Raw genomic sequence first — 27754 nt, 5'->3', positions numbered from 1 at the left:
GGTTCAGTGGTAGAGCCCCTGCCTAGAATCCCCCAGTGAGGGGCTGGAGTGTGGCTCAGTGGTAGAGCCCCTGCCTAGAGTCCCCTAGTGAGGGGTTGGGGTTGAGGCTCTAGGGTATTTGCCTGACATTCATAAAGCCCTAAGTTCAATACCAGCACCGCACAATAATGGTGTCCCCATCTGCTGATTGGATCATGAGATTACCATGAGTCGCTTCTCCTCCATCCAAGCTCCAAACAGCCAATCCCATCTCCAGGTTCCCAACGGGAGAGAGTTCGTGTGACAACTACGTCATTTTTTATTATGAAGCGTTTAGTGGATCACACATAGGTCCATGGTATCCTGCCTGCTTGGTGCCCAGCACCCCTGAGGGAAGGCACCATCTCTACAGAAGGCCTGACTTACTGGTAGACATGTTTGTATGAGGAAAGGCAGCTGAGGACATTGCCTCTGGCTTCCTTACTTCTGCCCTTCCTGGGGATGTCTCTCCAGGACCAGAAATTTGGGTAATAAGATTAGTGGGGGTGGGGGAGTATCAAGGGGACAGAGAAGAAATGTTAGTGACAATCCAAACTGGTCACAGCAGGAGCACCTCTAGCTGAAGTGAGGCTCAGGATGAGGTGGATGGTGGCAGATGGCCAGGGTTGGAGAAGGGGACATTGTACAGTGTGGGGTGACAATCACTAGTGCAGAGAAGGCTGGCTTGCTCTGGCCAGACTCAGGTTTTTAAATGATTGCGAGGACATGCAACCCAAGTGTGTGCTCAGGGAGTTGCCTTAGGAACTGTAGGTGACTTGGCAGCTGAACTGAAGCAGGCAAAGAACTTTTGGGTCTTCCCTAGGTTCCAGAACTTTCCATGGCAGCAGCTACTTCCATCCTCAGTGCTTGAGGGTCACATATTCCACATCTTCCTTTGCCTGAGGCCGCTTTCCAGCCCCAAACTGAACCAGCTCTGAGTAGTGGATGCTGTCGCCCTCAGGGTGGCTTGGTGTCACATTCTCATAGTCACTCTGCAAAACATGTGAAGGGAAGCCAGGCCTCCTGGTGACCAACCTCCGTCCATTCTCTTTCAACGCCTTCTCCCGTTGGGTCCCCACCGCACGGGGCCCAAATGTCCAAATGGGGTCATCTTGTCTGCAAATGGCTATGCTCGGCCCCTTAGACACCTATCCTGGCTCCCACCCCAGCTCTCTGCCGGAACAACTGCTGTAGTCTGAATGTGTCCCCTGAGTTTCCTGTGTCGGAAATACACAGATTGTGGGATCTGTAGGAGGGGATTAGACTGATGGGTTAATAGACAATGCAGAGACTTTTTTTAGGAAGTTGGGTTCTCTCTGACAAATGTCCCTGGCCATGAATGTTCTGTGTTACCTCAGGACTCTGTCATTACCAGAAGCAGCTCCTTTGATATTGGATTTCCAGAACTAATCATAAGTCAAAATAAATCTCTTTCCATTGTAAACCACCAAAGGTATTCAGTTATAGCAATGGGAAATGGATTGAAGACAGCCACCCTTCCCAACTTCACTGTCTGCCAAGTGTGTCCCATGAGGGGCTCTCAATCAAGGCCCCAGGTCCCGTCTCCCCGTCCCCTTCCATAGTGTAGCTCTGCCCCCTTACCACATGATACTTCTGTAGCACTGAGTAAGTGACTGTGTCATTGTTGTTTGGAGAAGGACCCTGTGTTGCTGAGGTCTCCGCATCACTGAGAGAGAGAGAGAGAAAGAAAACTCTGACTTCAGGCCCGTGGGGAAAATGCCTTGTCTCTTGTGAGCACAGTGCCACAATAGCAGAAAATGAAAATGGGTGTGTGAATGCATCCCAACATGCCGCCTGGCTTTGGACACCCGCTTCTGAATTAAAGAAACAGGTCCCATCTGAGGCTGTTACTCATGCTGCCACGTAAGAATGAGGTAGTGAGCACATGGTGGTGCCTGGTACAAAGGGGGCAGGAGGGGACACAAAACTTTCCTCCCACAACCCCCCTGAGTGGCAGGTTCCAAACTCCTGTATCCTCCAAACCTGGCTCTGGGCGTGTCAGTCTCCGGAAAGCGCAAGATGGCGTAACTAACACTGTCATCCATTGCTGGGTTGTAGCAACCCTGGGACTGGGGGCCTTCGGAGAGAGGGGTCCTTCTAGTCTGGAAGATGCAAAGTTGCAGCTGGGATTCTCCCAACCATTCCTTTCTCCTGGCCTTTGATCCCAACAACTCCCTGGAGGTTTTTGGTTTGTTTATTTATTTTTTCCCCAACAGGATCTTACAATGTGTAACCCAAGCTGGCCTCAAATTTGCCAGTCCCCTGCCTTATCTTCTGGAGCACTGAGATTTCAGATGTCCACATATCCTCAGAGCACTCATCCCCCTTCCCATCTCTTGTCTTCAAGGCTACTCCGGGTTCACCCTTCCTACTATCTTCACTTTGTTGTTTTTTTATTTTGTTTTCTTTTGTTTTTTTTTTGAGACAGGTTTTCTCTGTGTAGTCCTGGCTGGCCTGGACCTAGCTCTGTAGACCAGGCTGGCCTCAAACTCACAGAGATCGTCCTGCCTCTGCTTCCCAAGTGCTAGGATTAAAGGTGTGCTTTAAGCCACCAGCTGGCTCCATCTTACCTTTTTATTCCTTACAAAAAAGCTCTGGCCACTGGAATTTTCCTGAAGCCCCTGATGGCTCTGATTCTGTTTCCATCTAAGGATCAAGGGTTTGTGAGGGTAGGTGGGGATAACCCAGTAGGCTGAGGGCTGTGGGGAGGGGGAGGGAGGAGGGCCAGTTGATTGCTCACTTTTTCTGGAGTTTCATCCCCCAGATAGCCAGGATGCAGATAGCCAAGCAGAACCCTAGTCCCAAGGCAACCCTCTTGCCGATGGTCTCCGGGCTATCTGGTGAAGAAAGAGATAACGGCTCTGGCTCACTCTGCCTTGTAAAGATGGCAATGGGCAGAGCATCTTGCCCATCTCCCTTCACAAAGCCTGGTCCTCTTCGCCTGCAGATCTCCTCCACATACAGAGAAAGATCGAGAAGTGGTTCCTGCCTCCTCACTCCTGATAGTAGGGAAGGGCCAATTCTTTGTCCCCAGCAAGAGCTATTCCAGACAGGTCACAAACCAAGCCTGTGACCCTTGCCCTTGCCTTTGCCGTGCAACCCTGAGAGCAGTTTGATCAGACAGACCCAGCTCCACACAAGACTTTGTCCCACACTTGTCCTTCCAGGCGAGCCCACAGCAGTGGGCTCAGCAAGCCTCGACCTTGAAGAGCGTGCTAGGGAGATGAGAAGGGCGACAGTTATTTGAAAGAAGCAGGGCACAATCTGGGCATGGTGACTCAGAGATGAGTAATCTCATCTCTGTAATCCCAACACTCAAGAGTCTGAGGCAGGGGAATTGCCTGCAGTTCAAGACCAACCTGGGCTGCATAGCAAGACCACTATCTCAAACAAAAAGAGCATGGGTAGGTTTCCTAGCGGGATGAAACAGGGTTGTTTTGGTTTTGAGGCAGTTTTTCTACATAGCCCAGGCTGGCCCTGGTGTTCTGGTGATATTCCCACTTCAGCCTCTCAACGCCTATGTTCAGCTTCCTTTTTGTGTTTGAAACTGTTTTTTTAAACCATGTACTTGTATTATCTTGTTAAAAACACTAAATGTCAAAAGATAAATAAGGATCTTAGCCAGGCGGTGGTGGCACACGCCTTTAATCCCAGCACTCGGGAGGCAGAGCTAGGCGGATCTCTGTGAGTTTAAGGCCAGCCTGGTCTACAGAGTGAGATCCAGGAAAGGTGCAAAGCTACACAGAGAAACTCTGTCTCGAAAAACCAAAAAAAAAAAAAAGGATCTCATTCATCACGGGGGAGATGCACACATAGAGGGAAGGAGGGAAGGAAAGGGACAGAGGAAGACAAGGAACACCAAGAGTTTTGGAAGGCAGGCACAGCCTTTGAGGGAAGGCCGTGAGGCAGAACAGGATGACTTTCCAACTAGGAGCTACTGGCCGCAGGGTGTGCCCTGGCTGAGCTGGACACGGGAGTTGGGGGAAGTGGGCTGCAGCTGCCAGGACAGAGGAAGGACTTAAGGGAACTTACAGTAGACAGTGAGAGTGCTGGGCGGTGACTCGCCCATGCCTAGCTGGTTGATCCCTTGGCATCGGTATGAGCCAGAGTGTTGGATCCTCAGGGGTTCCAGGCTCAGCTTCTGGCTGAGGAAGGGGAGGTCTCGGTCGCTCGAATCCAACCAGACATACTGCGAGACGGGCGGGTTGGCATCACTCTCACAGGACAAGATGGCCTTCTTCCCTTCCATTATGCTGTTCCCGGGGCTAATAGACACGCGCAGCCTCCGAGGAGCATCTGTAAAGGGGAAACTGAGTCAGGCCAGGCTGCCGGTCACCTCATCTTCTTCACACTTAGCCCCCAGCTCCTGCCACTCACACAGCACTTGGAGGTCCCAGGCCTTCGATGGAGTCTCTCCAATGGAGTTGCTGACCATGCAGTTATACTTTCCAGAATCTTCTGGGGAGATGGAGCTGAAGCTCAGCTCTTTCCCTTCCTGCACAAGACTCCCATTCTTCTTCCACAAGATGTGGACCTCTGGAGGGTGGCTCCTGGAGAAGTTGCATTGGAGGATGACGTGCTGCCCAGCATGGATCTCTGATGAGGGGCTCACCTTCAGGACCTTCACGGCTCTGGGGGCATCTGCAGGGCCACAGCCTCAGGTGATGTTTTGACTCTCTAACCTTCTTGATGTCTCCCCAAAATGTCCTGTGTTTGATTAGGACTTCCTAGCCCTTTGTTTAGTGTTTCCTGTGTCATGGGTCAGGACTTTCTGTCTCCTTAGCCCCAGGCCTATGTGTCCCTCTTCAGTCCTCTCTCCCCCGGCTTGTGGTCCAGGTTTCCATCCCCTCCCCCTTCCATTGCCATATTTCAGTTTGTCTACCTCATGGACACCCCTTGCCCTGTCACTCACAGTGAACATTCAGGTTGACGGGGGCGGCCCACGAACACCAGTGGTTATTACAAGCAGCGCAGCTGATGGGCATGGAGTCCCATGCAACTTTCTGAATCCTCAGCACTCCAGGCGTGATCTCATCCCCAGATCCTTGAGGGCTCCACTGGTAGTATGTGACTTCAGGATTGCTGGAGTCGTAGCTACAGGCCAGGGTCACACTGTCTCCTTCCCGAATTGGTGTGGGGTTTTGAATCACTGTGGTCACCGCCTTGGGGGCATCTTAGAGGAGAGCAGAACGGTGAGAAAGCATGATCATTTGGTTCCCCTTTGCAGTACCAGAAATCAAACCCCTCGCCTTGAAGGGGCTAGGCAATAGCTGAGCCACATCTCTAGGCCTACCCTATTTTCTCTTTAGCCTTTTATTTCTGAGCTAGGATCTTGTGTATTTGCACAGGCCAGCCTTGGACTTCTGACCACCCCTCCTTAGCCTCCTGCGCAGCTGAAATGGCTGACTTGCACCACCCTGAGCCAGCTGCAAGGCTGGTTCTCATTAAAGCCTTTGCATACTGTCCCTGCATGAAACCTCTCCTGCTTCCCTCTTGCAGCTGTGAGGCACAGTGCTATTTAAAGCTGTGTGACTGTGGGCTGCAGACCTCCATCTACTGTCTGTCGAGTGGGACACCAAAACACACACCCTTCCAGAATCCTCCCAGAGGACAGATACCCTTAGAGCAGTCATGGTGTGTCACAAACAATACACTTTGCTACTGCTCTCCAGCTGTCTAGATGTTCAGAGTGTGGGGGCCCCGCCCGAATGCAAGCCACTCCTGGTCTTACAATTGAGACTGTCTTGGGAGCAACTTGATAAGAAGCTGTGCTGTGCTAAGGGATGCCAAACAATGGCGGAATAACTGGACACTCCCTCTGGCTCTCAAATCTTTCAGGACTTCTTCAGGGCCTCACCTGCTGCCAATGACACTTTGTTTGCATGTCCTGTGAAGCCCTAGTATTAGGCAGGGTCTCACATAGCCCAGGTTAGCCTTGAACTTGCTATATAGCCAAGATGACCTTGAGTTTATGATGCTCCTGCCTTGTGTCTTAATGCCGCCACATTTGTTCCTTTTATGCAGTGCTGGGCATTGACATCCCTCGAGCCCCGTCCCCAGGCTCTCTCGGGGAGATTCTAGGCAGGTGCTCTACCACTGGGTCAGGCCTCTAACCCCTCATTGGAAGATTCTAGACTCGTGACTGGTTACTGAGCCGTGCTGCCACTCCCTTCCTGGCATGTTGTAGGAAAACATTGTGCTGTTGAGCTGCATCCCAGGTGCTCTTTCTACTTTTGAGACAGTCTCAGTAAATTGCCCAGGTTGACCTTGAACTCAATCTGGAGCCCAGGCAGTCCTCACATTTGTGATCCTTCTGTCTCAGCTTCTCCAGTAGCTGGGATGACAGATCTGGGCCACCAAGCTGGTGACATTCATTCATTCATTCAACAAACATCTACTAAGTAATTGCTGTAAGCCAAGGCTGTGGTCTGCATGTCTAGAATGCAACTGTGAAGCTCCAGGTCCCTGGTTGCTTGTCTTCCCCACACTTCCACACCCCCTACACTCTATTGCCTTCCCTCTCTATTTCCCTCTTTCCTCCAAGAACCAGAGGTCAGTTGGCTGCTCACACTGGACATCCAGCTCAGCTTCCTCCTCTATGTCTCCAGGACCCAGGTGGTTCTGTGCCACGCAAGAGTATTTTCCAGCATGCCTCAGGGAGACTTTAGGGATCCGGAGCTTCTCTTGTGTCTCTCCAGGCATAGGTTTTCTATTGTGGTACCAGGTATAGTTTGTTGCTTTCGGATTGGCCAGTGAATCACAAATCAGCTCTATTGACTTTCCTTCTTCAGCCGGTAGACTGTATATGTGAACCCTGGAGGATTCTGGAGCAACTGAAAGAAGTCACAGAAGTGACAGAGCAGGTGAGCAGAACCCACAAACCTGGGCAGGCCACCACCAGAGCCTCCATCACCATCCCTGAGGATCCTGCTAACTCCCCACCTCCCTTGCCAGATTCAAGGGAACTCACACAGCACCGTAAGGGCCACCTCTTCCGATTGTCCTAGGCCCAGGTCGTTGGAAGCCTGGCAACGGTATTTCCCACTCATGTCCTTGGTCACTGATTGCAGAGTTAGTGTGAGCATCTGTTCCTGCAGGGGCTGCCCATCCTTGACCCAGGATACTGTCCAGTATGCTGGGTAGCTGCTGATAACCTGGCATGTCATGGTCACAGAGTCACCCTTCTTGACCTCTTTGGGAGTGACCTTGATCGTCAGCTGTGGGATGTCTGCAGGAACAGAGGAGCATTGGGAGAGAGGACAGGGAATTCTTGGTGGCTATTTTCATTCAGACAGCAGCAGCTTGCGCATCTGTGGTTCCTTTGTCCACCCAGGTGACTGTCACAGCCCCTCACTTGTCTCTGTGTTCCCCTTTCTCTTGAGCCTTCCCCCCTGGTCTCCGCCAGCACCCCCAGCATCCCTAGCATTGCTGGTTAGACACTAACAGCAAAGCTGTCTGCTGGGCTCCAGGAGAACCAGTATCCTACCTCCTCTCTTACCTCGAAACGGGGCTTGGCCCTCGTCCTCTCTGGTCCTCCAACACTGTCATGAGTCCACTACACTTGCACCTCCGCACCTTTGCACTGGTTCTTTCCCTCCCTAGAATCTTCTTTGCCCGCCCTGGCCTCTCTCTCCACAGACGTCTCTGTCCATCAGCCCACCCTAATCCTGCTTTCTTTTGGGATTTGTGAGCTGTTTGCGTGTGCGCATGTGGGTAAGGGGCTCGGAGGACAGCCTTGGGTGCTGTACTTCAGGAACTGGCCATCTTGATTTTACATTTTTTGATGGTCTCCCACTCCAGGGTCTCCCACTGACCTGGAGCTCATCAATTAGACTAGACTGGTTGTCCAGCAAGTCCAAAGGACCCACGCGGATCTGCCTCCTCAGGGCTGAGACAACAAGCCCATGCTGCCACATTCAATTTTTGTTTTCTTCCTCTTCCTCTTCTTCCTCTCCTCCTCTTCTTCCTCTTCCTCCTCCTCCTCTTCCTTCTTCTCCTCCTCCTTCTCCTTTAACAGGGTTTCTCTGTGTAGCCCTGGCGGCCATCCTGAAACTCACTCTGTAGACCAGGCTGGTCTCAAACTCACAGAGCTCCACCTACCTCTGCCTCATGAGTGCTGAGTTTAAAAGTGTGTACCACCATGCCAGGCTCCACAGTAAATATCCACTGAATGAATGAATGAATGAATGAATGAATGAATGAATGAGGCATAAAGTAATGACAGGAAAACTTCCTTGTATGGAGAACAAAGAAACCTAACCAGATGATCCTCAAAGTATGCTGTGGCTTGAGAACTGATTGATTGATTGATTGATGACTGAGTGGTACTCTGGAGGTTGTCTCAGGGTCTCACACATGCTAGGCAAGCACTGTACCAGGATACATCTCCAACACTTAGGGTTTTGAGAGAGTGTCTCACTATGTAGTCCAGGTTGTCCTCAAACTCAAGATCCCTCTGCTTGGCCTCCTGAATACCCATTTCCAAGCCTGTATCTCCACACTCAACTCCATTGCTTTATTTTTTTTAGGTCTCAAGACACAGGACCGACAGAAGAGACAGTGAGAGTGCCCGTGCCACCCCCAGAAACAAGTAATTGACAGCTGAACCTTCTATGGACAGACTCCTCTTACCCTTAGTGGGGTTCACCAGGGTTTAGGAAGAAGGGAACAAGATGTCCTTCCCACATGGAGACTCACGTTTAACATTCAGACGCACTGTGTTCTTGGAGATCATTTTTGTAGAGTTCCAGACTTGGCAGGTCATATTCTTTCCATGGTCCTTCCACTCTGGTTGGAAGGTGAGCTCGCTCTCTATGTAGACATTCTGTGTAGAATCGGTGCCAGAGGTGGTGGAGGTGGTGGAGGTGATTTCGAGGTCTTTCAGGAACCACTTCAAGTAAATGTGGTACCGAGAGCAGGCAAAATTCAGTCGACAGGTCAGAGAGACACTTTGGGATGCATGGATATCTGATGGCATCTGGATGTAAGGTGGGAAGGGTGTCTCTGGAAAAAAAAAGAGTTGGGGGTGGGGCATGGGCTAGCCTTCCCCTCCTGGCTTCAGGCATCCTGTCCCATATGGCCCCAGAACAATCCCTTACAAGGTCACTCTGCCTCCTTGCTCAGTTCAGCTTCTCTGTGGAAGGCTTTGGGGGCACTGGGCATGCTGGGAAATCGCATTACATTTACTTTGCTTTTCACCTCTCCTTTCGTTTACTTTCTAGCTGGCCTCAGGATCACCCAGGGTGGATTTCTCTGGTTTAGTTCTGCATGTATTGCTAAGCGTTGGTGACATGCTTGTGTTTGGAGTCAGTCAAGCAGACATCCTTTTGGTGAGGTGATCCTGAGGCCCAGGGCTCAGAGCTCCACCAGGCTAGACCACCTCACAGACATGATGTCGAGATGCCTTGCACTGACAGCTCTAGTGTGGACTGATGATATCGTCGTCTAGGGCAGAGAGCCCCGGCTGTTGTGATGGGCCATCTCAGAGCCCTCTGCTCTTGTCATCTAGCCTAAAAGGACTCCGTAGACTAACATGCTAAGAGATTTGAAAATCCAAATCTCTACCTTCTTTGGAAAGATATAAAAATAAAAAATAAATAAATTAAAAAAAAAACAAAACCCTGACGGCCTGGACAACAGATTCCGGGCCAGACCCAAGCTGAGGGGGGTGTCTAAGGTGGGACAAATGCTCCTGCTACAATTGTTCTCAGTGCCATCAACGTCTCCGATTTGAGTGAAAAACTAAATCGATAGGAAAGGGCATGACTGCTCCTACAATGGAGAAGAAGGTTTATTGTAGATACGAGGGAAAGCATAATCAGAGACATCTGAGAGTCCAGAGTGGACATGACCCTGAGCCATATGAGACAGGGATGGAAGCGAGAGAGGAGGGGAAACAGGTGTAGCAGCCAAGAGGGCAAAAGGTAAAGAAGGCAGGTAACCAACAGGGCTGGATTATATAGGGAAGAGCCTCTGGGGGAAGGGCAGCCTGGCCCCTGGGCTGGAGAGTTGGGATAGAGGGCAGGGTATGTCAGCCATACTCTGTAGGTGTGATGGATAGAGACTGAGGGATGCTGGAGAACCTGACAGCCATTTCCAGTTTGATGTGTTAAATGGGCACCTCAGCCATTGGTCCCAGGGTTTGAAACCTAACAGTGAGCAGGCAATTCAGTACTTCCACCTCCCTCTTCGCCTCTGCCAGAACAGGGCGATGCTTCCCCCACACCCTTACTGGAGATATTGAGGTGAAGCTGCTCCATCCACTTGTCATTGTTTGAAATCATCCTCAACCCCAGCTTCCCATTGTCAGTGATCCGTATCTGGTGAATTTCCAGGGAGCAGTTACTTTCTCTGTTCCCCCAGAATGTTACCCTTCCTTGCTCAGAAGGGGGTGACTCAATCTTGGTGTTATTATAGAGGACACTCCCCTTGAAATCCTTGGTATGGTTGTCAAACTGGTAATCGTGATACAGGAGGACCTTTTCCAGATGAGTACTCTGTGTTGGCATTTTGTACTTGCAAGGAATCCAGACGCAGGCTCCTTCCCAGGCAAAGAGGGTTTGGGGATGTTCAACAGTCCATTTCTGTGATGAGTCAACCAAAGCCACGTGTCCTAAAGGCCACAACACTGGTCAGAAATCGTTACTGAGGGGTGAGAACTTTCACAGGATATAGGAGAGGGAGTCACTGGGGAGATGAAGGGCGGCGGAGGAGCATGGCACATCTCTGCCTCTGAGTAGTTCCCTTCCATTCCCCAGACCTATCCCTGCTCTACCTTACCCACAGACATCTCCAAACCCAGGTGTCAGCCTGGGCCTTACCTAGAATCAGGAGGAGCCACGGACAGTGGACATGCATGGTGTCTGCTCTGGGTGAGACCTAAGGAAAGAAGAATTAGTCTGTAAACTATGTGTGACTATATTCCAGCCTTCAGGCGATTGAGGCGGGGAGGGGGGGGCGGGGATTGCTACAAGTCTGAGGCCAGTCTAGGCTGTATTCTGAGACCCTGTCTCAACAACCACAAAAAGAATTTGCCTTTGAGCCGTCTGGTTTTGCTTATTCAGTCCTCTGAACTCTGATCTTTTTTTTCTGATCCTGGGTTGTGGGTGGGGACTCATACCTGGTTATATGATGGGGATGTGGGATTTGGGGTGCTCATAGAGCTATTTCTGGGTGTACCATACTTCTTCAAGCCAAGACCCTCCTTTGATTTCTTTTTTCTCTACCTATCCTATGCATTTACTAGTTTTTAATTTTTTTTTTAAAATTTTTATTTTCCGGAGCTGAGGACCAAACCCAGGGCTTTGTGCTTGCTAGGCAAGAGCTCTACCACTGAGCTAAATTCCCAGCCTCTAGTTTTTAATTTTTATTTTATATTTTGTGTGTGTGTGTGTGTGTGTGTGTGTGTGTGTGTGTGTGTGTGATTATGGGGCATGTGCACACTCCGGTGCACATGTGGAGACCAGAGGACGACTTTGTGGAGAATTCTGTGGAGTTGATTCTTTCCTTCCACCTTTAAGTGGATCCCAGGAGCCCAGCTCATACGGCCGGGCTTGCACAGCAAGCGTGTCCTTCCACTGCACCATCGACCTCTAAAGCTCCTTACCCTGCCTGAGGCTCTGTGGTGCCAGACTGTTGTATGCCTTGAATGCCAGGCCCTGGTAACAAGGATCTCCCCAGGCTACCAGTGCAAGATTTTACATAGGGACAGACAGAGTGACTTGAAAGACTTGGGGAAAATCTCGTTAAACCAAATTTGAGCCTAGTGATTTACACCTGGAATTCCAGCTGCTCCAGAGGCTGAGGCTAAACAGTTGCAAGTTCTAGGTCAGCTTGACTACAAAGCAAGTTCAAGCCTGGTCTAGTCAACTTACTAAGACTTTGTCTCAAAACAAAAAGTAAAACGAGGACTGGGGTACATCTCTGTGATAGAGGAGTCTCCCAGTGGAGCAGTAGACACCTGCCTAGAATCCCCCCGTGAGGGGCTGGGTGTGCTCAGTGGTAGAGCCCCTGCCTAGAATCCCCCAGTGAGGGGCTGGGGTGTGGCTCAGTGGTAGAGCCCCTGCCTAGAATCCCCCAGTGAGGGGCTGGGGTGTGGCTCAGTGGTAGAGCCCCTGCCTAGAATCCCCCAGTGAGGGGCTGAGGTGTGGCTCAGTGGTAGAGCCCCTGCCTAGAATCCCCCATTGAGGGGCTGGGGTGTGGCTCGGTAGAGTCCCTGCCTAGAATCCCCAGTGAGGGGCTGGGGTGTGCTCAGTGGTAGAGTCCCTGCCTAGAATCCCCCAGTGAGGGGCTGGGGTGTGCTCAGTGGTAGAGCCCCTGCCTAGAATCCCCCAGTGAGGGGCTGGGGTGTGGCTCAGTGGTAGAGCCCCTGCCTAGAATCCCCCAGTGAGGGGCTGCGGTGTGGCTCAGTGGTAGAACCTATGCCTAGAATCCCCCAGTGAGGGGCTGGGGTGTGGCTCAGTGGTAGAGCCCCTGCCTAGAATCCCCCAGTGAGGGGCTGGGGTGTGGCTCAATAGCCTAGAAGGTACAGTCCCCAGGTTTAATCCCTAGTACTATCTCAAAAAGTAAAACTAAACTCATATTGAAGTTTGACATAAGGAAAACATTTTAGGGAGTTAGAAAGCCTTAGAAACAGAGAATGGTCCAAAGCCCCCCACCCCCCTGAGCCCCAGGTGCCAATAGGAATCAAAGAAAAATATTCCTTTTCTAACAGCATCAGCCAGTTGGTACCACGTGGGAATGGGAACCTCCCGTGGTCTGATCATGGTTTTACCATAAGAAAAAAGGCAGACTGTTATGAGAAATGTCTTATTTTATAAACATACATAGGACCAGCCATGGTGGTGTGCACCTAAAATCCAGTACTTGGGAGCCTGAATCTGAGAATATGAGTTGATGCTAGCCTGGCCTCCCAAGCCAGACTTTGTCTCCAAAGGCGAAAAACACAAAAACCCTAAACAACAGAAACATAGAGTGGTGTTGGCCTGACAGAACCTACCCGTGTGTTTAGGTGCACCGATTTACAACTGATATCCAGTATGCTTGTGTACTCGCTCGCTCTCTGTCTCTCTCACCCTCCACCATCATTACCATCCTACACTTTACGTAGAGTTAAATTTAATTCTGTTGGTGTGGTTGTGACCTGTGTCAGCCCCCAGGGATCTTACAGGATGTGCCAACTGAGTGTGTCTCCGGTGGCAGTGCAGAGCTGCATCCCTTCTACCCACCCACCAACAGCATCGGCACCTCCCCCTCCCAGGCTGCAGGACACAGGTGTGGAGGGCTGTTGGGTGACCAGGAGCAAGTATAGGGAAAGCTAGTCCACTTGCTGCAAACAGGCTGGCTTCTGTCCCCAGTGTGGGGTTTGGGGACAGTGTCTGGGTGTGTGAGAGATGAGGAGATGGAGGCTGGGGCAGATCATCAGAGGCAGATCATCCAGGTGCAGGGAATGTGTTACATGGCCATATCTTCAAGGTCACGGCCACCTGGGAAAAGCCGAGTTCAACAGCAGGCTTTACTGAGACTTCTTCCACCGTCTAATGAGCTGTGTGTATGACACGTGTCACCAGACATGGAGTAGATTCCCTTACTTCCTAGGCCATGAGTCTATTTTATTCTTTTTCATCAAATGCAAGCTCGGTTCTGAGAAACACACATTGAGACACTCTCGGGGTTGCTACAACAGTTGTGGCAACCATCAGCCCCCAGGTGCCCGACCACTGTGCCTCTCCGGCAGCACCTCCAGCTACATCCTCAACAAGGTTTGGCTGGAGAACTCAGTCAGCGTGAACAGGAAGCAGACAGTCCCAGAGCAAAGCTGCCAGCCTACAGGATTTCCAGGAGTCACCGTAGCATAAGAAGCAGGGACCTGAGATTGAGGACTGGATGGCTGAGGAGGTAGAGTGGGGTATGGCAGCAATAGTTACCAAGTCCAGGAACTTAGAATAAGGCCACACTGTTGAGACCTATGATGCACTCAGTTCAGATCTGCTGGGAGCCTCGGAGTTGGCTTCCTGGCCCCGCTCTTCCCTCCTGAGCATCCAACAGCTTCTTTCACCTCAGAGGACCCAGAAAATCTGGCAGAGGCGGTGTTGAAAGACAGTGATCTGTCTGTGCCTCTCGCAAGTTAGATAAAAGAAAATGGCAGGTCCTCATGGCCAGCACACAGAGGACACCCCATATTTGCTTGTTGAGAACAAGAGAAAAGATCAAAATGGTATTTACCTGTCTCCTCCTGTGTGTTCTCTCTTCAGGGTCTCTAGCAGCCTCTGAGAGTAAAAGTAAGTGAAGTCTCCCCAGCTTGGCCACACCCCCTTCCTCTCTGTGGCTCTGAGGGAGACCAGTGATAGGGTGATCTGCAATCTGTGATCTGTGAGTGGAGAAGAGAGGCCATGATGGAGAACACCAGCTTGGAGTCAAATTGGAAGGGCTATTTGACTCTGCAGCCAGGTCTTAACTTGTGGATGGTCCATGTCTAATGAGTCTCCAAGCTGGTTTGTCCACGCCTCCCTTTGTGAAAGTCTTGATCATGAGAGCTTCCAGCCCGCCTTCATTTGGTGATATGTCTTATTACTGGCACTGCCATTAGCAGCCCCATGGGCTGGGGAAGAACCAGAGCTCTGAGGAAGGAAGTTGCTGAATGGGAGTCTTTCCTCCTTGACATTTATTTGTTTGTTTGTTTTGGAGTTTTTGAGACAGGGTTTCTCTGTGTAGCTCTGGCTGTTCTGGAACTCACTCTAGTCCAGGCTGTCTTTGAACTCAGAGATCTGCCTGCCTCTTCCTCCTGAGTGTACCACCATGCCTAGCACTTGATTTTTATTTATTTGTGATGGTATGCGGCACACGTGTGTGTTTGTGTACTGTGTGTATATATATGTGTGTTGTGTATGTTTGTGTATGAGTGTGTTTGTGTGTGTGTTGTGTGGTGTATGGTATGTTTGTGTTTTGTGTGTGCTTGTATTTGTGTGTTTGTGTGTGTGGTGTAAGAGTTCTGTCCTTAATTGCATCATCAGCCTGTGACAGTGTCCCAGCTTAAAAAGTGGGTGGGCAGGGGTTGGGGATTTAGCTCAGTGGTAGAGCATTTGCCTAGCAAGCTCAAGGCCCTGGGTTCGATCCTCAGCTCCACAAAAAAAAAAAAAAAAAAAAAAAAAGCAGGCAGGCCCTCTGTGCGTCCCTTTTCTCTTTCTGCTCTCTTCCCTCCACGAGGTGTCTCTCTCCCTCTCTCTGTCTCTGTCTCTCTCTCTCTCCCCCAATAAAGCTCTAGAAAGGTAACCATGGCTCGTGACTTTCCTCCAGCATGCTCCTCTGCTGGCATGGCCTCCGCAGGCTGTGGCCAGCCACCAGCAGTGCCAATTTAACCAGTATTTGGTGCCGTGACTCAGATATACACCAACCGAGGACATATTGGCTGCTGCCACTTGTCTCTCCTCCCCTGTCCAGCAAGACCACAAAACTGTGAGCACACGTCGTCCCTTGCCTCCACTAGACCCCTATACATCTACCCTGCTACCACCATGATTCTTCACAGTGAGTCTGCTGTTCCGCGGCTGTAGTCTGAGCTATATTCTTTGCAACAGACACCCCGGGGGTTGTCCTCGGGCTGTGCTGGCAATGGCAGGCACATTTTGCTCCTGACAAGGAGAAAAATGTCCTCTTGGGTCTAGTGGGTAGACCAACTGCAGCACATCCACAGTCCTTAGGTTCCCTTGATGAAGAGAGATGGTTATTTAGTCTGATCCCACTTTGTTATTTTAATCTTTTATTTGACTCTCGGCTACAGCCATGGGACAAAGGGGTGGATACATTTACCACCTACATTGGTGGATAGGGGCAGGTACCGGTAAACCTGGCCACATAACAGCATCACAGGAACTTCTGCCATCAAAAGGGCAAATAAGAGTTACTTTATCTCCAAGATTTCTGCTAAAGCTCTAAACCCTTCTCCCTCCCCACTACTGTGTCTGCCATGTGCAATCTTTTCTGTCTGACTTCTACCGGCAGTGGGCAGGTTCAAATGTGTGGGCTTGGGTGGCTTCTAAGACTCTCGCCCTAACTCACCTTAACTCCATCCACTCATTTTCAACTGCCTTGAGAAGCACAGATGGGTCTGAAAGTGGCTAAGATCCATACAATTAAGTTTACAGTAGTCAGGATGGCTCCTAAGCAAAAAAAAAAAAAAAAAAAAAAAAAAATCAGCTTATAGCCTCAGACAAGTATAGCCTACTAGCACATCTTCCAAAAGCTGTCCTTAAGCCACCAATCATCGGGGGGGGGGGGGGGGATCCAGGAAATGGAGTAAAAATCTGTCTCTTGTTGCCCAGACCTCTCGACTAAAACTTAAGTATCTGGAGAGCAAGGCTCCTGACCCCATAGGCAAAAGAGTCATCTGTGGCGTTTAAGGTGTGCCAGGGAAGAGATAAAAGCCTGAAAACAAAATTGTCAAGTGCTGGCACTCACAGTTTCCTGAGAGCTGTTGGGTCCCTGTTTTAAGTGAAAAAGGCCACGGGCTAGGGAATGCCCTGCCAAGCCATCAACAGCCTTGTTAAAAGTGCCGCCTAGAAAGACAACCAGTCAGCTGACTGCCCCCAGGCACCAAGACGCATGGGTACATCAAGGTAAGACCTCCAACAGACCTAGGCTTGGCTACAGACAGGGCAGGGAACCCAGAACGCAGCAGGGAAGTGATCCGTTTCTTTCCTTCTGGACACCAAAACCACTGACTCAGTCCTGGGAGTTTTGGGATGTCACCTCTCCTTCTCTATTGTCGGATACAGAGGACAGCCTTACTTACCTCACCAGATTTAATTGCACTTTCACAGTTACTTAATAAAAAAAAAAAGATTTCCAACTAAGATAAGAGCTCATTGTCTCACTTCAAAGTTACTGCCTATGTTTCTCATGTGCATACAGACAGGGCCATGATCTTTGCCTTGTCCCTAATTCCATAAATAAATAAATAAATAAATAAATGAATGAATGAATGAATGAATAAATAAATTCTCATGTACCACAAGCTTTTATCTTCCCAGTTCCCTGTTCTAACTCACTGTTCAGCTAATGGTACAGGACCACCACAGAACCGGAGTCCAAAAATCATCAAGTAAGAAACTGTAACAGCTAAAAGGTATTTACACCCCTAGACTCAAAAGTGTCTGAGTGCTACAAAAACCTTTAATGTAAACATCTATTACTATGAGATGCTTTTAACAATTGATCACCTGTCTCCTGGATGCTGAACTAGTAAAGGAAACAGGTGCTTTAAATAATCTGTCTCTGATAAAACTTAACATGTTTCAAAATCCATCTAGACAGGCTGGATCTACCAACATAAAATAATAATGATTGTTTTCTCTCTAAGCTTTTTCTATGTCGCCAGCATCTTGTCAGACAGAAGGTTCCCAGCCACAGCCAAGAGGGATACATATCTCCAGAACAAACGGATGACAGGCAGCATCCCACAATGCCTGTCTACCTCGGAAGACTCCCCTTCTCCATTCCCCCAAGAGCCAACGGACCAAAAAATCAACTGGAAGCAGTGTTTGAAAGGAACGATGCCCCTATTCTCATCTACCTTCTTTTTTTGTTTGTTTTGGTTTGGTTTGGTTTGTTTGTTTGTTTGTTTTTCGAGACAGGGTTTCTCTCTGTAGCTTTGGAGGCTATGCTGGAACTCGCTTTGTAGACCAGGCTGGCCTCAAACTCACAGAGATCCACCCGCCTCTGCCTCCCGAGCTGCTTTTTTTTTTTTTATAATAAGTGAAAGTCTGAGATGTAAGGGTTCTGTTCTTAATTACGTCATCATCCTGGGACAAGGACCATCCTAAAAAGTGGGTGGACCCTCTGTGTTCCCCTTCTTCTCTTTTCCTTCCACACGGTCTCTCTGTCTCTCTTCCTCTCTCTCTCTCCCTCTCTCCCCTTTCTCTCTCCCTCTCTCTCTCAATAAAGCTCTAAAAAGGTAACTATGGCTTGTAACTTTCCTCCAATACGCTCCTCCGCCAGCTGGCTGCCATGGGCACCGATTTAACCAACATGTGGTATGTGTGTTTGCACCAGTGCTTATGTGGGGGTCAAAGGACAACTTGTGGTCAGCTCTCTCCTCCCACCTTTATGTGGGTTCCAGGGATAAAATTGGGTTGCCAAGCTTGCCCACAACCACCTCTACCCATTATAAATGGGAAAGTCTTGAGACTGCAACCTAGTTTCTTGTATCCAGCTTCTTCTGCAGCAGCCACCTACAGGTGACAGGGAACATTGGAGGCAAAGTTGACCTCAGTTTCCCAGACACAGGGGATGTGTTGCACAAAAAAATGTCTTCAAGACATGGCTGGTTGGGAAAAGATGAATGCACCAGTTGGAGGGTGAGGGGATGTATGTCCCTGCGCCTCACAGCCAGCAGGAAAACAAACTGCAAGGAGGCAATAAACTCTGCGAAGGACATGTGACTGTGAAGATGGCTTCTGGAGCCTAAGGGCCTAGGATCTGGCATGGTCTCTGACTGAGATAGCACAGAGGTCAGCAGGATATAAAGTACATGTGACATCTTCCCAAAAGATGGGTTCTATTAACTAAGAGCTAGGGAGGGAAAGCATTCCAGGGGATTTGGATGAGGTGTGCCTCTACAGACAGAAAAGGTCACCAGATTATTAATAACATCAACTTCTAGGTTTCTGAGTGGAAAGCAGAGAAGCCCCTGTGTGGTCAACATTGCTGGTCTCTTCAGTGTTCTCTCAGAAGACCTGAAGAGCTCTACTCAACAGGAGTGCTGTGTGATACATGTGGTTAGGTTTGGGAGTGGCCTGAGAGTGGCTAGCCACACAGACAAAATCGGAAAGAGTTCAGAAGAGCTACAAAAGATAGTGACAGGTGGTGGGGACAGCAGCAGGATTGTCTTCCCAACTACTCAGGACACTGCAACAGGAAAATCAAAAGTTCAAGGTCACCTGGGCTACAGAATAATTTCAAGACCAGCCTCACCAGTTTAATGAGACCCTGCCTTGAAATAAAAAAATGAAGTCTGGGAGTGTGGTAGAAGAGTAGGATCTTCTACCTGCCTAGAATCCCCAGTGAGGGGCTGGGGTGTGGCTCAGTGGTAGAGCCCCTGCCTAGAATCCCCCAGTGAGGGGCTGGGGTGTGGCTCAGTGGTAGAGCCCTGCCTAGAATCCCCCAGTGAGGGGCTGGGGTGTGGCTCAGTGGTAGAGTCCCTACCTAGAATCCCCCAGTGAGGGGCTGGGGTGTGGCTCAGTGGTAGAGCCCCTGCCTAGAATCCCCCAGTGAGGGCTGGGGTGTGGCTCAGTGGTAGAGCCCTGCCTAGAATCCCCCAGTGAGGGGCTGGGTGTGGCTCAGTGGTAGAGCTCCTGCCTAGAATCCCCCAGTGAGGGGCTGGGGTGTGGCTCAGTGGTAGAGCCCCTGCCTAGAATCCCCCAGTGAGGGGCTGGGGTGTGGCTCAGTGGTAGAGCCCCTGCCTAGAATCCCCAGTGAGGGGCTGGGGTGTGGCTCAGTGGTAGAGCCCCTGCCTAGAATCCCCCAGTGAGGGGCTGGGTGTGGCTCAGTGGTAGAGCCCCTGCCTAGAATCCCCCAGTGAGGAGATGGGGGCGTGGCTCAGTGGTAGAGCCCCTGTCTAGAATCCCCCAGTGAGGGGCTGGGGTGTGGCTCAGTGGTAGAGCCCTTGTCTAGCATATGTGAGGACCTACTTTTAGCCTCCAGTACTGCCTCCCCGCAAAGTAGTAATATAGCAGGGACATAATCAAGGTGGAGAAACGTCACAAATCAACTGCAAATACCTGGATTTGATCCCTAACCGGAACTGTGCTTGAAAAGGAGGAAATAGCCGGGCGGTGGTGGCGCACGCCTTTAACCCCAGCACTCAGGAGGCAGAGCCAGGCGGATCTCTGTGAGTTCAGGACTAACCTGGGCTACAGAGTGAGTTCCAGGAAAGGCGCAAAGCTACACAGAGAACCCCTGTCTCGAAAAAAAACCAAAAAAACAAAAATAAAACAAAACAAAGAAAGAAAGGAAGGAAAGAAGGAAGGGAGGGAGGGAGGGAGGGAGGGAGGAAGAAAAAGAAAAAGGGGGGCCTGGAGAGATGGTTAAGAGCACCGACTGCTCTTCCAGAGGTCCTGAGTTCAATTCCCAGTAACCACATGGTGGCTCACAGCCATCTGTAATGAGATCCGATGCCCTCTTCTGGCCTGCAGGGACACATGCAGGCAGAATACTGTATACATAATAAATAAATAAATCTAAAAAAAATTTAAAAAAGAAAGAAAAGGAAGAAATAACTGGACATGGTGGTGCACACCTTTATTTAACAACCAGGAACTCTTGAGGAGGGGTAGAGCCTTATGTGCCCCTTCCCATCCATGCTAAAGTCTAACTACATTTTTTGAGACAGGGTCTCACTATGTAGCCTTGGCTGGCCAGGAACTTGCTATGTAGACCAGGTTGGCCTCTAACTCACAGAGATCTGCCTTGCTGCAGGCTGCAGAAATATGAAATAGGAATTCAGCTGACTCTGACAAAGCTGTACTTGGAAGAAGCCAAGGGCCTTTCCAGAGGGTAAAGCCAGGGCTTAAGGAGTCTTGGTGATATTGGCTTTTAAATATTAGCCATTTCCTGCTAAGAATTTCTCCTGTGCTACTGCAGCTTTTCCATTCCTAGAACAATGTGATTGATCATCCACTGGGCACAATCTCCCCTGTACAATTAAAGTATTTGTACCTTTCTCTAACTGGGCTAACAACAGATACAGTCAAGATCCCTAATTCCAGGCCTGTCTGGATTATCATCATTAGCAACATCTGGCCAGGACCATCTCTGGATAAAAGTATCTTTTCTGAGACACCTCCCAGACTTCTAAGAACAGACTTAAGCATCTGTTTGAGAAGGTCTGGTGAATGTGCTAATTAAGTTTAACCTTCTTTCTTCCAAATGCTATCTCTGCTCTACATCAATTAACTCAGAACTAAAGGGTTTTTACTTACCAGGTACATCAAGCTACACTTCCCCTGCCCTGCCAGAAAATGGAGGTGCTTGGACAGACAGGGGCCAAAGGGAAAAAGGCAGTTTTATTTTCACTTGTGACCTGGTAGACTCCCAGCACTGTACCTAACCACTCCAAGAAGATCATTTGAGCACATAATTCCCTTTGTCAGATCCATTAACCAAATTTAGCCTCAATTGATTTTATTCCCCATTAGTCACTTCCCTTTGGGCTGCAGATGATGGCTGGCAAGTACTGCTGTTTGTGGGGATCTTATTGGCCCTCCCTTTGACCCTGAGGGGATTGAAGCCTGGAGACCTTGCCTTAGCCAGGGCATTGCTGGTGCCTGGGTGTAACTGTAAACCTCAGAGACTAGAGGAGAAGTAGATTGAGAACTAGAAGAATGAGACGGAAGATGGGGAAGAACTAGAGGGGGGAGAACCAGATGGAGGAGGTCTAGATAGGAAAGTAAGATATGAAGAAGTAAGGGGATGGGGAAGAACAAGAGAGAGAACATACAAGAATGAAGAGAGGAACCAAGATGGGGCAGAACTAGATGAAGGAATTTAGATAGAACTTAGAGGGGACAGCAGAAAATGTCGAGAGAATTAGGGAAGAGAGGAGCAGGCACGAGAGCAGAGAAGAGGCTCTGCAGAGAGAACTGACTCAGAAGAATAAAGTGAATGGACTAAAGAGTTTTGTGTGCTCTTATTTGCATACTCTAATTAATCCGCTGCTGGTAATGTCTCTTCTGGAACTCTGGGAGAAGGCTGTAGAGGGATTGAACCCCAATAGTCTTTGATACCACCTGCCTCTGCCTCTGCCTCCCGAGTGCTAGGACATTTTTGATGCATGTTTGGCTGAACCCATAGATTCCAAAGTGGAGGATGTGGAACACTGGCTATCCTTTTCCCTATTTCTTCTACAAAGTACAACTAGAAACCCCTAGACTTTATAAAAAGAAGAAAAAAAGCAGAGGAAGGCTAAGAGGAGCAGAGAGAAGACTTACGCCAGTTAGAAACCCTAAGCCCTGGCTGGGCAGTGGTAGCGCACGCCTTTAATCCCAGCACTGGGGAGGCAGAGGCAGGCAGATCTATGAGTTCAAGGCCAGCCTGGGATACAGAGCAAGTTCCAGGACAGCCAGGGCTACACAGAGAAACCCTGTCTCCAAAAACCAAAATAAAGAAAAGCCTGAGGAATGGTACAGCAATTACTTCTTTTAGTGAGCCAGGGTCTCATGTGGTTCAGGCTGGCCTCACACTTGTTATGTAGTCAAGGATGACCTTGAACTTCTGATCCTTATGCCTCCACCTTCCAATGCTGAGATTAGAGATCACCCCTGCTTTCATGTGGGACTGTGGCATGAGCCCAGGGCTTCCTGCACTATACACAAGCACTCTACCAACTGAGTCACACCCCCAGCTCTCTCTTTCTCTGCCTCATCAATACCAGACCACATGCTGGTGAAGCTAACACATGGACAAAAAATTCTAATAAAACCCCGCTCTTTTTCAGCCAAAACACAAAGAAAGGGACACCCTCGGGATCAGAACTCTGCATCAGCAACTTCCGTGTGTCCTCCAAATAGTACAGAAAACCCCAACAGCATCCTGTCCATTTGTGTCTGTGCTGGAGGAGTTCCCGTGTGGACCTAGAGCTTTACCCCTGCCAGGGCGTGTGAGAGTCAAGAAAACTCTCCACACTCTCCAGGTGATACTAGAGAAGCAGAGTGTGGAGCTGGGACCTTTATTCCCAGTGGGATCACCTCAGCATCATGTTGACATGGATTGCCTTTCTCCAGAGTATAATGGGCCCTTCCTCCTCCCTCCCCACCCTTCACCCACTGGAAGGATGTCAGAGGCCTAGCAGAGAGTCAGGGCTTGCATCCCCTCTTGGGGATATCATGGGTCTTCATTCTCAGTAACATTGGCAGCCACAGGGAAGAGCTGAGGAGACACTAACCCACTCGAGCATGTGGTCAGGCAGGCTTTGCCCTTCTCCCTAGTTCCCTCTGCCTTGACAAAACCATTAGATGACATCCCTAAAGCTGGTCACTAAGATCTAGTTCCTTATTTGACCACTTCCTCCTGAGGCTGAGTACCAAGATCCAGCATTCAGAGTACTAAAGTACAGCAACCAAAAGCCCCTTTGGCTCGCCTAAAAAAAATACCCAACTAAAATCAAACACTTCATCCTAACATGAGTTTCCTCTTTACCTTTATAAACCACCATTTGCCCATGTGCCACGTCTGTCTTCTCTCTATCCAGAAGCAGTCCTTGGTCCTTCTGGGACAAAAGGTTGGTGATTACTGTGGCTCCTCAGAAAGATATTTGACCTCATGGAAGTACGTGGCCTTACTGCCTACCCCTTTCCTCTGTCCCCTTCAGATAGGTTTTCTGTAGCCGATAATAGGTTTCTCCACCAACGCAGTAAGCCAGATTAGGCCGAACTGAAAAAGTAGAAAAACAGGTTTATTTGGGCAAAGAACTTCTGGGTGACCCTCAGCCCCAGAGATCACGAGAAGGGGGCAAGAGAAAAACCACATGGCCAGTCTAAAGGAGGGGGCTTAACTACCCTGTAGACACAGGGAGGTGCAAGGGCGGTGGTGACGTGTTCTCTACAAGCTGGGTTTGTGCCCAAGGATGATATACTTTTAGGTGGGGTCTTGAGCAGCTATGTGCTGTTACAGCTGCAGAACTGGACTCTGGCAGGTTTTCTGAGAGGGCAAGGTTTGGAGAGGGAGAAATGGCCGGATCAAGCAGGGATGAGCTGGAGAATCCAGCCAGACCTCCCAACCTTCTTGGATATAAGGACTGAGGTTCAAATCTGGCTCCTTCCTCTTGGCATAGGACGATGTGCGAAGGGGGAGTCGGGAATTGGTGGGTCTGTGCTCAGCGCGAGGTATAGGTAAAGAAGCATTCAGTTAATTGCCATGACTCGGGACTCTGTTCCTGGAGAAAGGGAGAAGGCAAGTTGCTAGGAGAGAAAAAAAAAAATAGATTTTTAAGACTAATCCTATGAGCAGGACTAGCCATGGGAAGAGTGAAGACGGCCAGAAAGAATGGAATGGAGTGTGCCCTGATTGTATTGACGACAGTTTGTGGGGTGACTCGATATTGGCTTCCATCGGGCTGGACTCCTTGACTCAGTGGCAGCCCTCTTCCCCAGGAACATGCAGGGGTCTGTGAAACAGCTGGAACAGATGTACACAGTGCTGTCATAGCGAAGGTATGGCTTTGGGTTAAGAGGCATAAACATTTTTCCTATGTCTAGAGAGCCTGGTTTTAGCCCGATGAAACACACCTGTAAGTCTATACTTAGAAGACAATCAGAGGAAATTTAAAATCTTGAGCTTGTGACTGAACAGTAGATAGTCAATGCTGAGTTTATCAGAACTCCATTTATCAATGCTAAAACTCTGAACCTCTGAGATTCCAGTATGATAATAGCATAGAAAGGGGACAGAAGTCTGAAACATCTTTACATACCTTAAATCATTTATTTATACCTTTACAACTTGTATTTATATGTCTTAATTCATTTTTTGTGTTCCTTTAGTGGAAACTTACATCTGAAACCTGTTTATCCTTTACTATGAAGCCCGTGAACAAGGCAAACCTGCCTGTATTTTTTTTAACAAGAAACTTAACTAATGAACTAATGAGCTACCAAGGTGGTTGTTGCCTTGGGGGTTTGGGGGAGAGCTATTAAACTGGCAAAGCTATCATTATCCTAGCCATCAAACACCATGAGATCCGAGAAGGAGAAACTTCACCCGAGTAAGCAGAAGAGAAGCAGCTTCTGGATCTATTAAAACGACAGGGACTTCCGGGCCCCGAGACGGCCACCCCGGGTTCCACCCCGGGTTCCTCTGTGGTCATGGGGGACAGAGGGCCCAGGGCAGCCTCCGTCTTCAGCTGCTAGGCCCAGAAGATCTGACAGACTTTTCCATGGAATAGGAATTTGTCTTGGCAAAGCAGGACAATTTTAACTCCCCAGTGTCCGGCTGTCCACAGTCTGGAGGGGCCTGGCAGCAGCTGGGGTAGAAGACAGGTTTTGGGTTTTTTTTGTTTTTTATTTTCCCCCTGTGGCCATCTTTGCCACATTTAAAGCAAGCTCCAGGTAGAAGTTCTTCTGTGCCCATCCATCTTCTTTGGAGGAGACAGGGATGCTACCAGGAGTGGGCATGTCTTTATCACGAAAAGCTTTTAAAAAAAAAAAAAAAATGAGCTAAATCCCCAACCCAGAAAAGCTTTCTCTGTGTAGCTTTGCACCTTTCCTGGAACTCACTTAGTAGACCAGGCTGGCCTCAAACTCACAGAGATCCGCCTGGCTCTGCCTCGCAAGTGCTGGGATTAAAGGCGTGCGCCACCACTGCCCGGCAAAAAGCTTTTTTATTAAACATTTTAAATGCCATATTCTCAGATCTCTGAAGCATTTAAGTATCATTATCTGTTAGATATATCTAAACTAGACAAATGTTTATTTAGTTACTTGTCTTAGGGTTAACTTTAAGGATATATATATATATATATGTCCTAAATCTGAACATATCAAAGAAGTTGATCCTTTATGAGGTGACTGATAGCTAATTTGTATGTCTTAAAAGATTAGGATTTTAGCCGTGGTGGTGGTGCATGCCTTTAATCCCAGCACTCGGGAGGCCGAGGCAGGCGGATCTCTGTGAGTCGAGGCCCACCTAGGCTATAGAGTGAGTAAAGATGCAAAGCTACACAGAGAAACCCTGTCTCAAAAAACAAAAACAAACAAACAAACAAGATCAAAAACAAAAAAAGATTAAGATTTTATAGCTTTATCCCTGTTAAGGTTAACCTTAAAAAGTAATAATTTCTGAATTAAGATTCTTTTAATATTCAAGATAAGACTTCTAACTCATAAACACAGTCCACAAAGAGACTGGGAACTTTCCTGATCCTTTTATAGTACACGATTATAGAACACAACAGTTTTCTGTATGACTTAGTTTACAAAACTAGTTACAGCTTAACAATGTTAGCAAAAGCAAGGAAGTTAGACTTACTTTCCTGAATCAGTCTCTGTTAGCCTGACTAGACCTTAGGGAAGGAGAGACCCTTTGCCAGGCTGCTTAGGTCGTCATCTAGCTGCATCTAAAGATAGGAATACCTCAGTCTCTGGTGTTCAGCTGTAGTCCTAAGTTTTTATTTCAAAAAAAGACATGGAGCACAACCATAACTTGTAGAAGAAGGCAAAACCAAGTTGCAACAGTATAAACAATTCAATGTCTCTAAAACCAATACCAAGTGGATTATTCTTACATTACAAAATCTGACTACCATCAAGATACATCCCTGTACATGAACACATAGAGGTACAGCTTTAATACCTCAGTAAACCAGCATTGTTTTAAATTCTATCTTTCATAAGCCTTGTTCTCAGGACAGGACAGGAATTATTACACAGAAATCCATACTAATCCAAAATATCTTGGAGGCCTGTTGTCTCCTTGGTGGGCCCACTCCATGTGGTCACCTTTAATCAAGATGATGGTAAAGTCACATGACAGTCCTCTTCTCCATCCTTAGTCAAAATGGTGACTGCCCATGTGGCTGCACTTAATTAAGATGGTGGCAAACCACGTGTTGTTTCCCAGAACAATTCCTATTTGGAGTTACAACTTTCAAATTAACTTTTTTGCTACAGATTTTTTTTTAAATAAGATTTATTTACTTATTATGTATACAGTGTTCTGCTTGCATGTGTCCCTGCAGGCCAGAAGGGGAAGCCAGATCTCATTACAGATAGTTGTGAGCCACCATGTGGGTGCTGAGAATTGAACTCAGGACTTCTGGAAGAACAATCAGTGTTCTTAACCTCTGCACCATCTCTCCAGCCCTTGCTACAGATTTTTAACCATACCCAATTGCCTTAGCTGTTTCTTTTAATAAAGTAGAACAACATAAAATAATATTTTTTCTTTTTCTAATTAATATTATTTTTACCCATAAGACATATGAGTCTCTGTCATTATATCAGATTCAGTGGGCAGAATTCCCAGAGGCAATTCTGAGCCCAGGCAGCTAGTTGCAATAGTAACAGCTGAGCTATTACCAAGGCACGTGAAACATGTAAACTCAGACATCCAAGACCAGTCAGAAACAAGCATGAAATGAATTTGTGCGGCTCTCATGTTCACAAGGACACACACGAGTACACATCCATCCATCCATCCATACAAAATAGACAGAAGTCTTCTAACAGCAAGACAACAAAACTTTCCACAAGAAACAGACTTTGTTATAAATTTTATAGATTTTAAACCATGCCAGATGAGCTTACAGTATATTGCGGCATGCAAGAAACCATAGGAATAAAAGATTTTTAGGAGTGAGGAAGCAGAGCTTTAGAAGTAAGGGACTTTGGAAGTAGCCCAGCAAGTTTAGGTATAAGCTATTTGGGGGCCAAGTGGCGGTGGCGCACGCCTGTAATCCCAGCACTTGGGAAGCAGAGGCAGGTGGATCTCTGTGAGTTCGAGGCCAGCCTGGTCTACAGAGCTAGTCTAGGACAGGCTCCAAAGCTACAGAGAAACCCTGTCTCGAAAAAACAAAACAAACAAACAAGAAGATATTTGGGGATCACTTGTTTACAGCAGTAGCAGTTATCAATGATTTGTGAGAATTTGGAAATCATAAGGTCACCAGTTTGGGCCATTGATTTGTATTAAGGCCATGCTGTTGTAATAAAATCTGAATCTGTGGGGT

General features: G+C 48.5%; 1 protein-coding gene across 1 annotated transcript; it reads right to left on the bottom strand.

The window, feature by feature from the left end:
- Window positions 1-841: 841 nt before the first annotated feature.
- On the bottom strand, window positions 842-14281 carry Cd22 (CD22 molecule). The gene is made up of 14 exons (XM_036168625.1): window positions 14263-14281; window positions 10860-10917; window positions 10271-10651; window positions 8737-9042; window positions 7010-7267; window positions 6609-6872; window positions 4952-5212; window positions 4417-4680; window positions 4072-4335; window positions 2780-2876; window positions 2610-2685; window positions 2023-2141; window positions 1621-1705; window positions 842-1010 (listed from the first exon to the last, which is right to left on the bottom strand). Exons 2-14 carry the CDS (start codon window positions 10894-10896, stop codon window positions 879-881), a joined length of 2544 nt encoding a protein of 847 aa, XP_036024518.1. The 5' UTR covers window positions 10897-10917; window positions 14263-14281; the 3' UTR covers window positions 842-878.
- Between the last annotated feature and the right edge of the window lie 13473 nt (window positions 14282-27754).

This window comes from Onychomys torridus, chromosome 1 (genome assembly GCF_903995425.1).
Source record: "Onychomys torridus chromosome 1, mOncTor1.1, whole genome shotgun sequence".
NCBI lineage: Eukaryota > Metazoa > Chordata > Mammalia > Rodentia > Cricetidae > Onychomys > Onychomys torridus.
The sequence above is the reverse complement of the archived record's forward strand: the minus strand, read 5'-3'. Positions and strand labels throughout refer to the sequence as shown.

Coding starts and splice junctions, on each gene's coding strand:
- Cd22 (XM_036168625.1), bottom strand. CDS start 10,896: ATGCATGTCCACTGTCCGTGGCTCCTCCTGATTCTAG. Junction 1,706..2,022: donor ACTGACACGCCCAGAGCCAG/GTTTGGAGGATA, acceptor TCTCTCTCTCAG/TGATGCGGAGACCTCAGCAA. Junction 1,011..1,620: donor TGCTACAGAAGTATCATGTG/GTAAGGGGGCAG, acceptor CATGTTTTGCAG/AGTGACTATGAGAATGTGAC.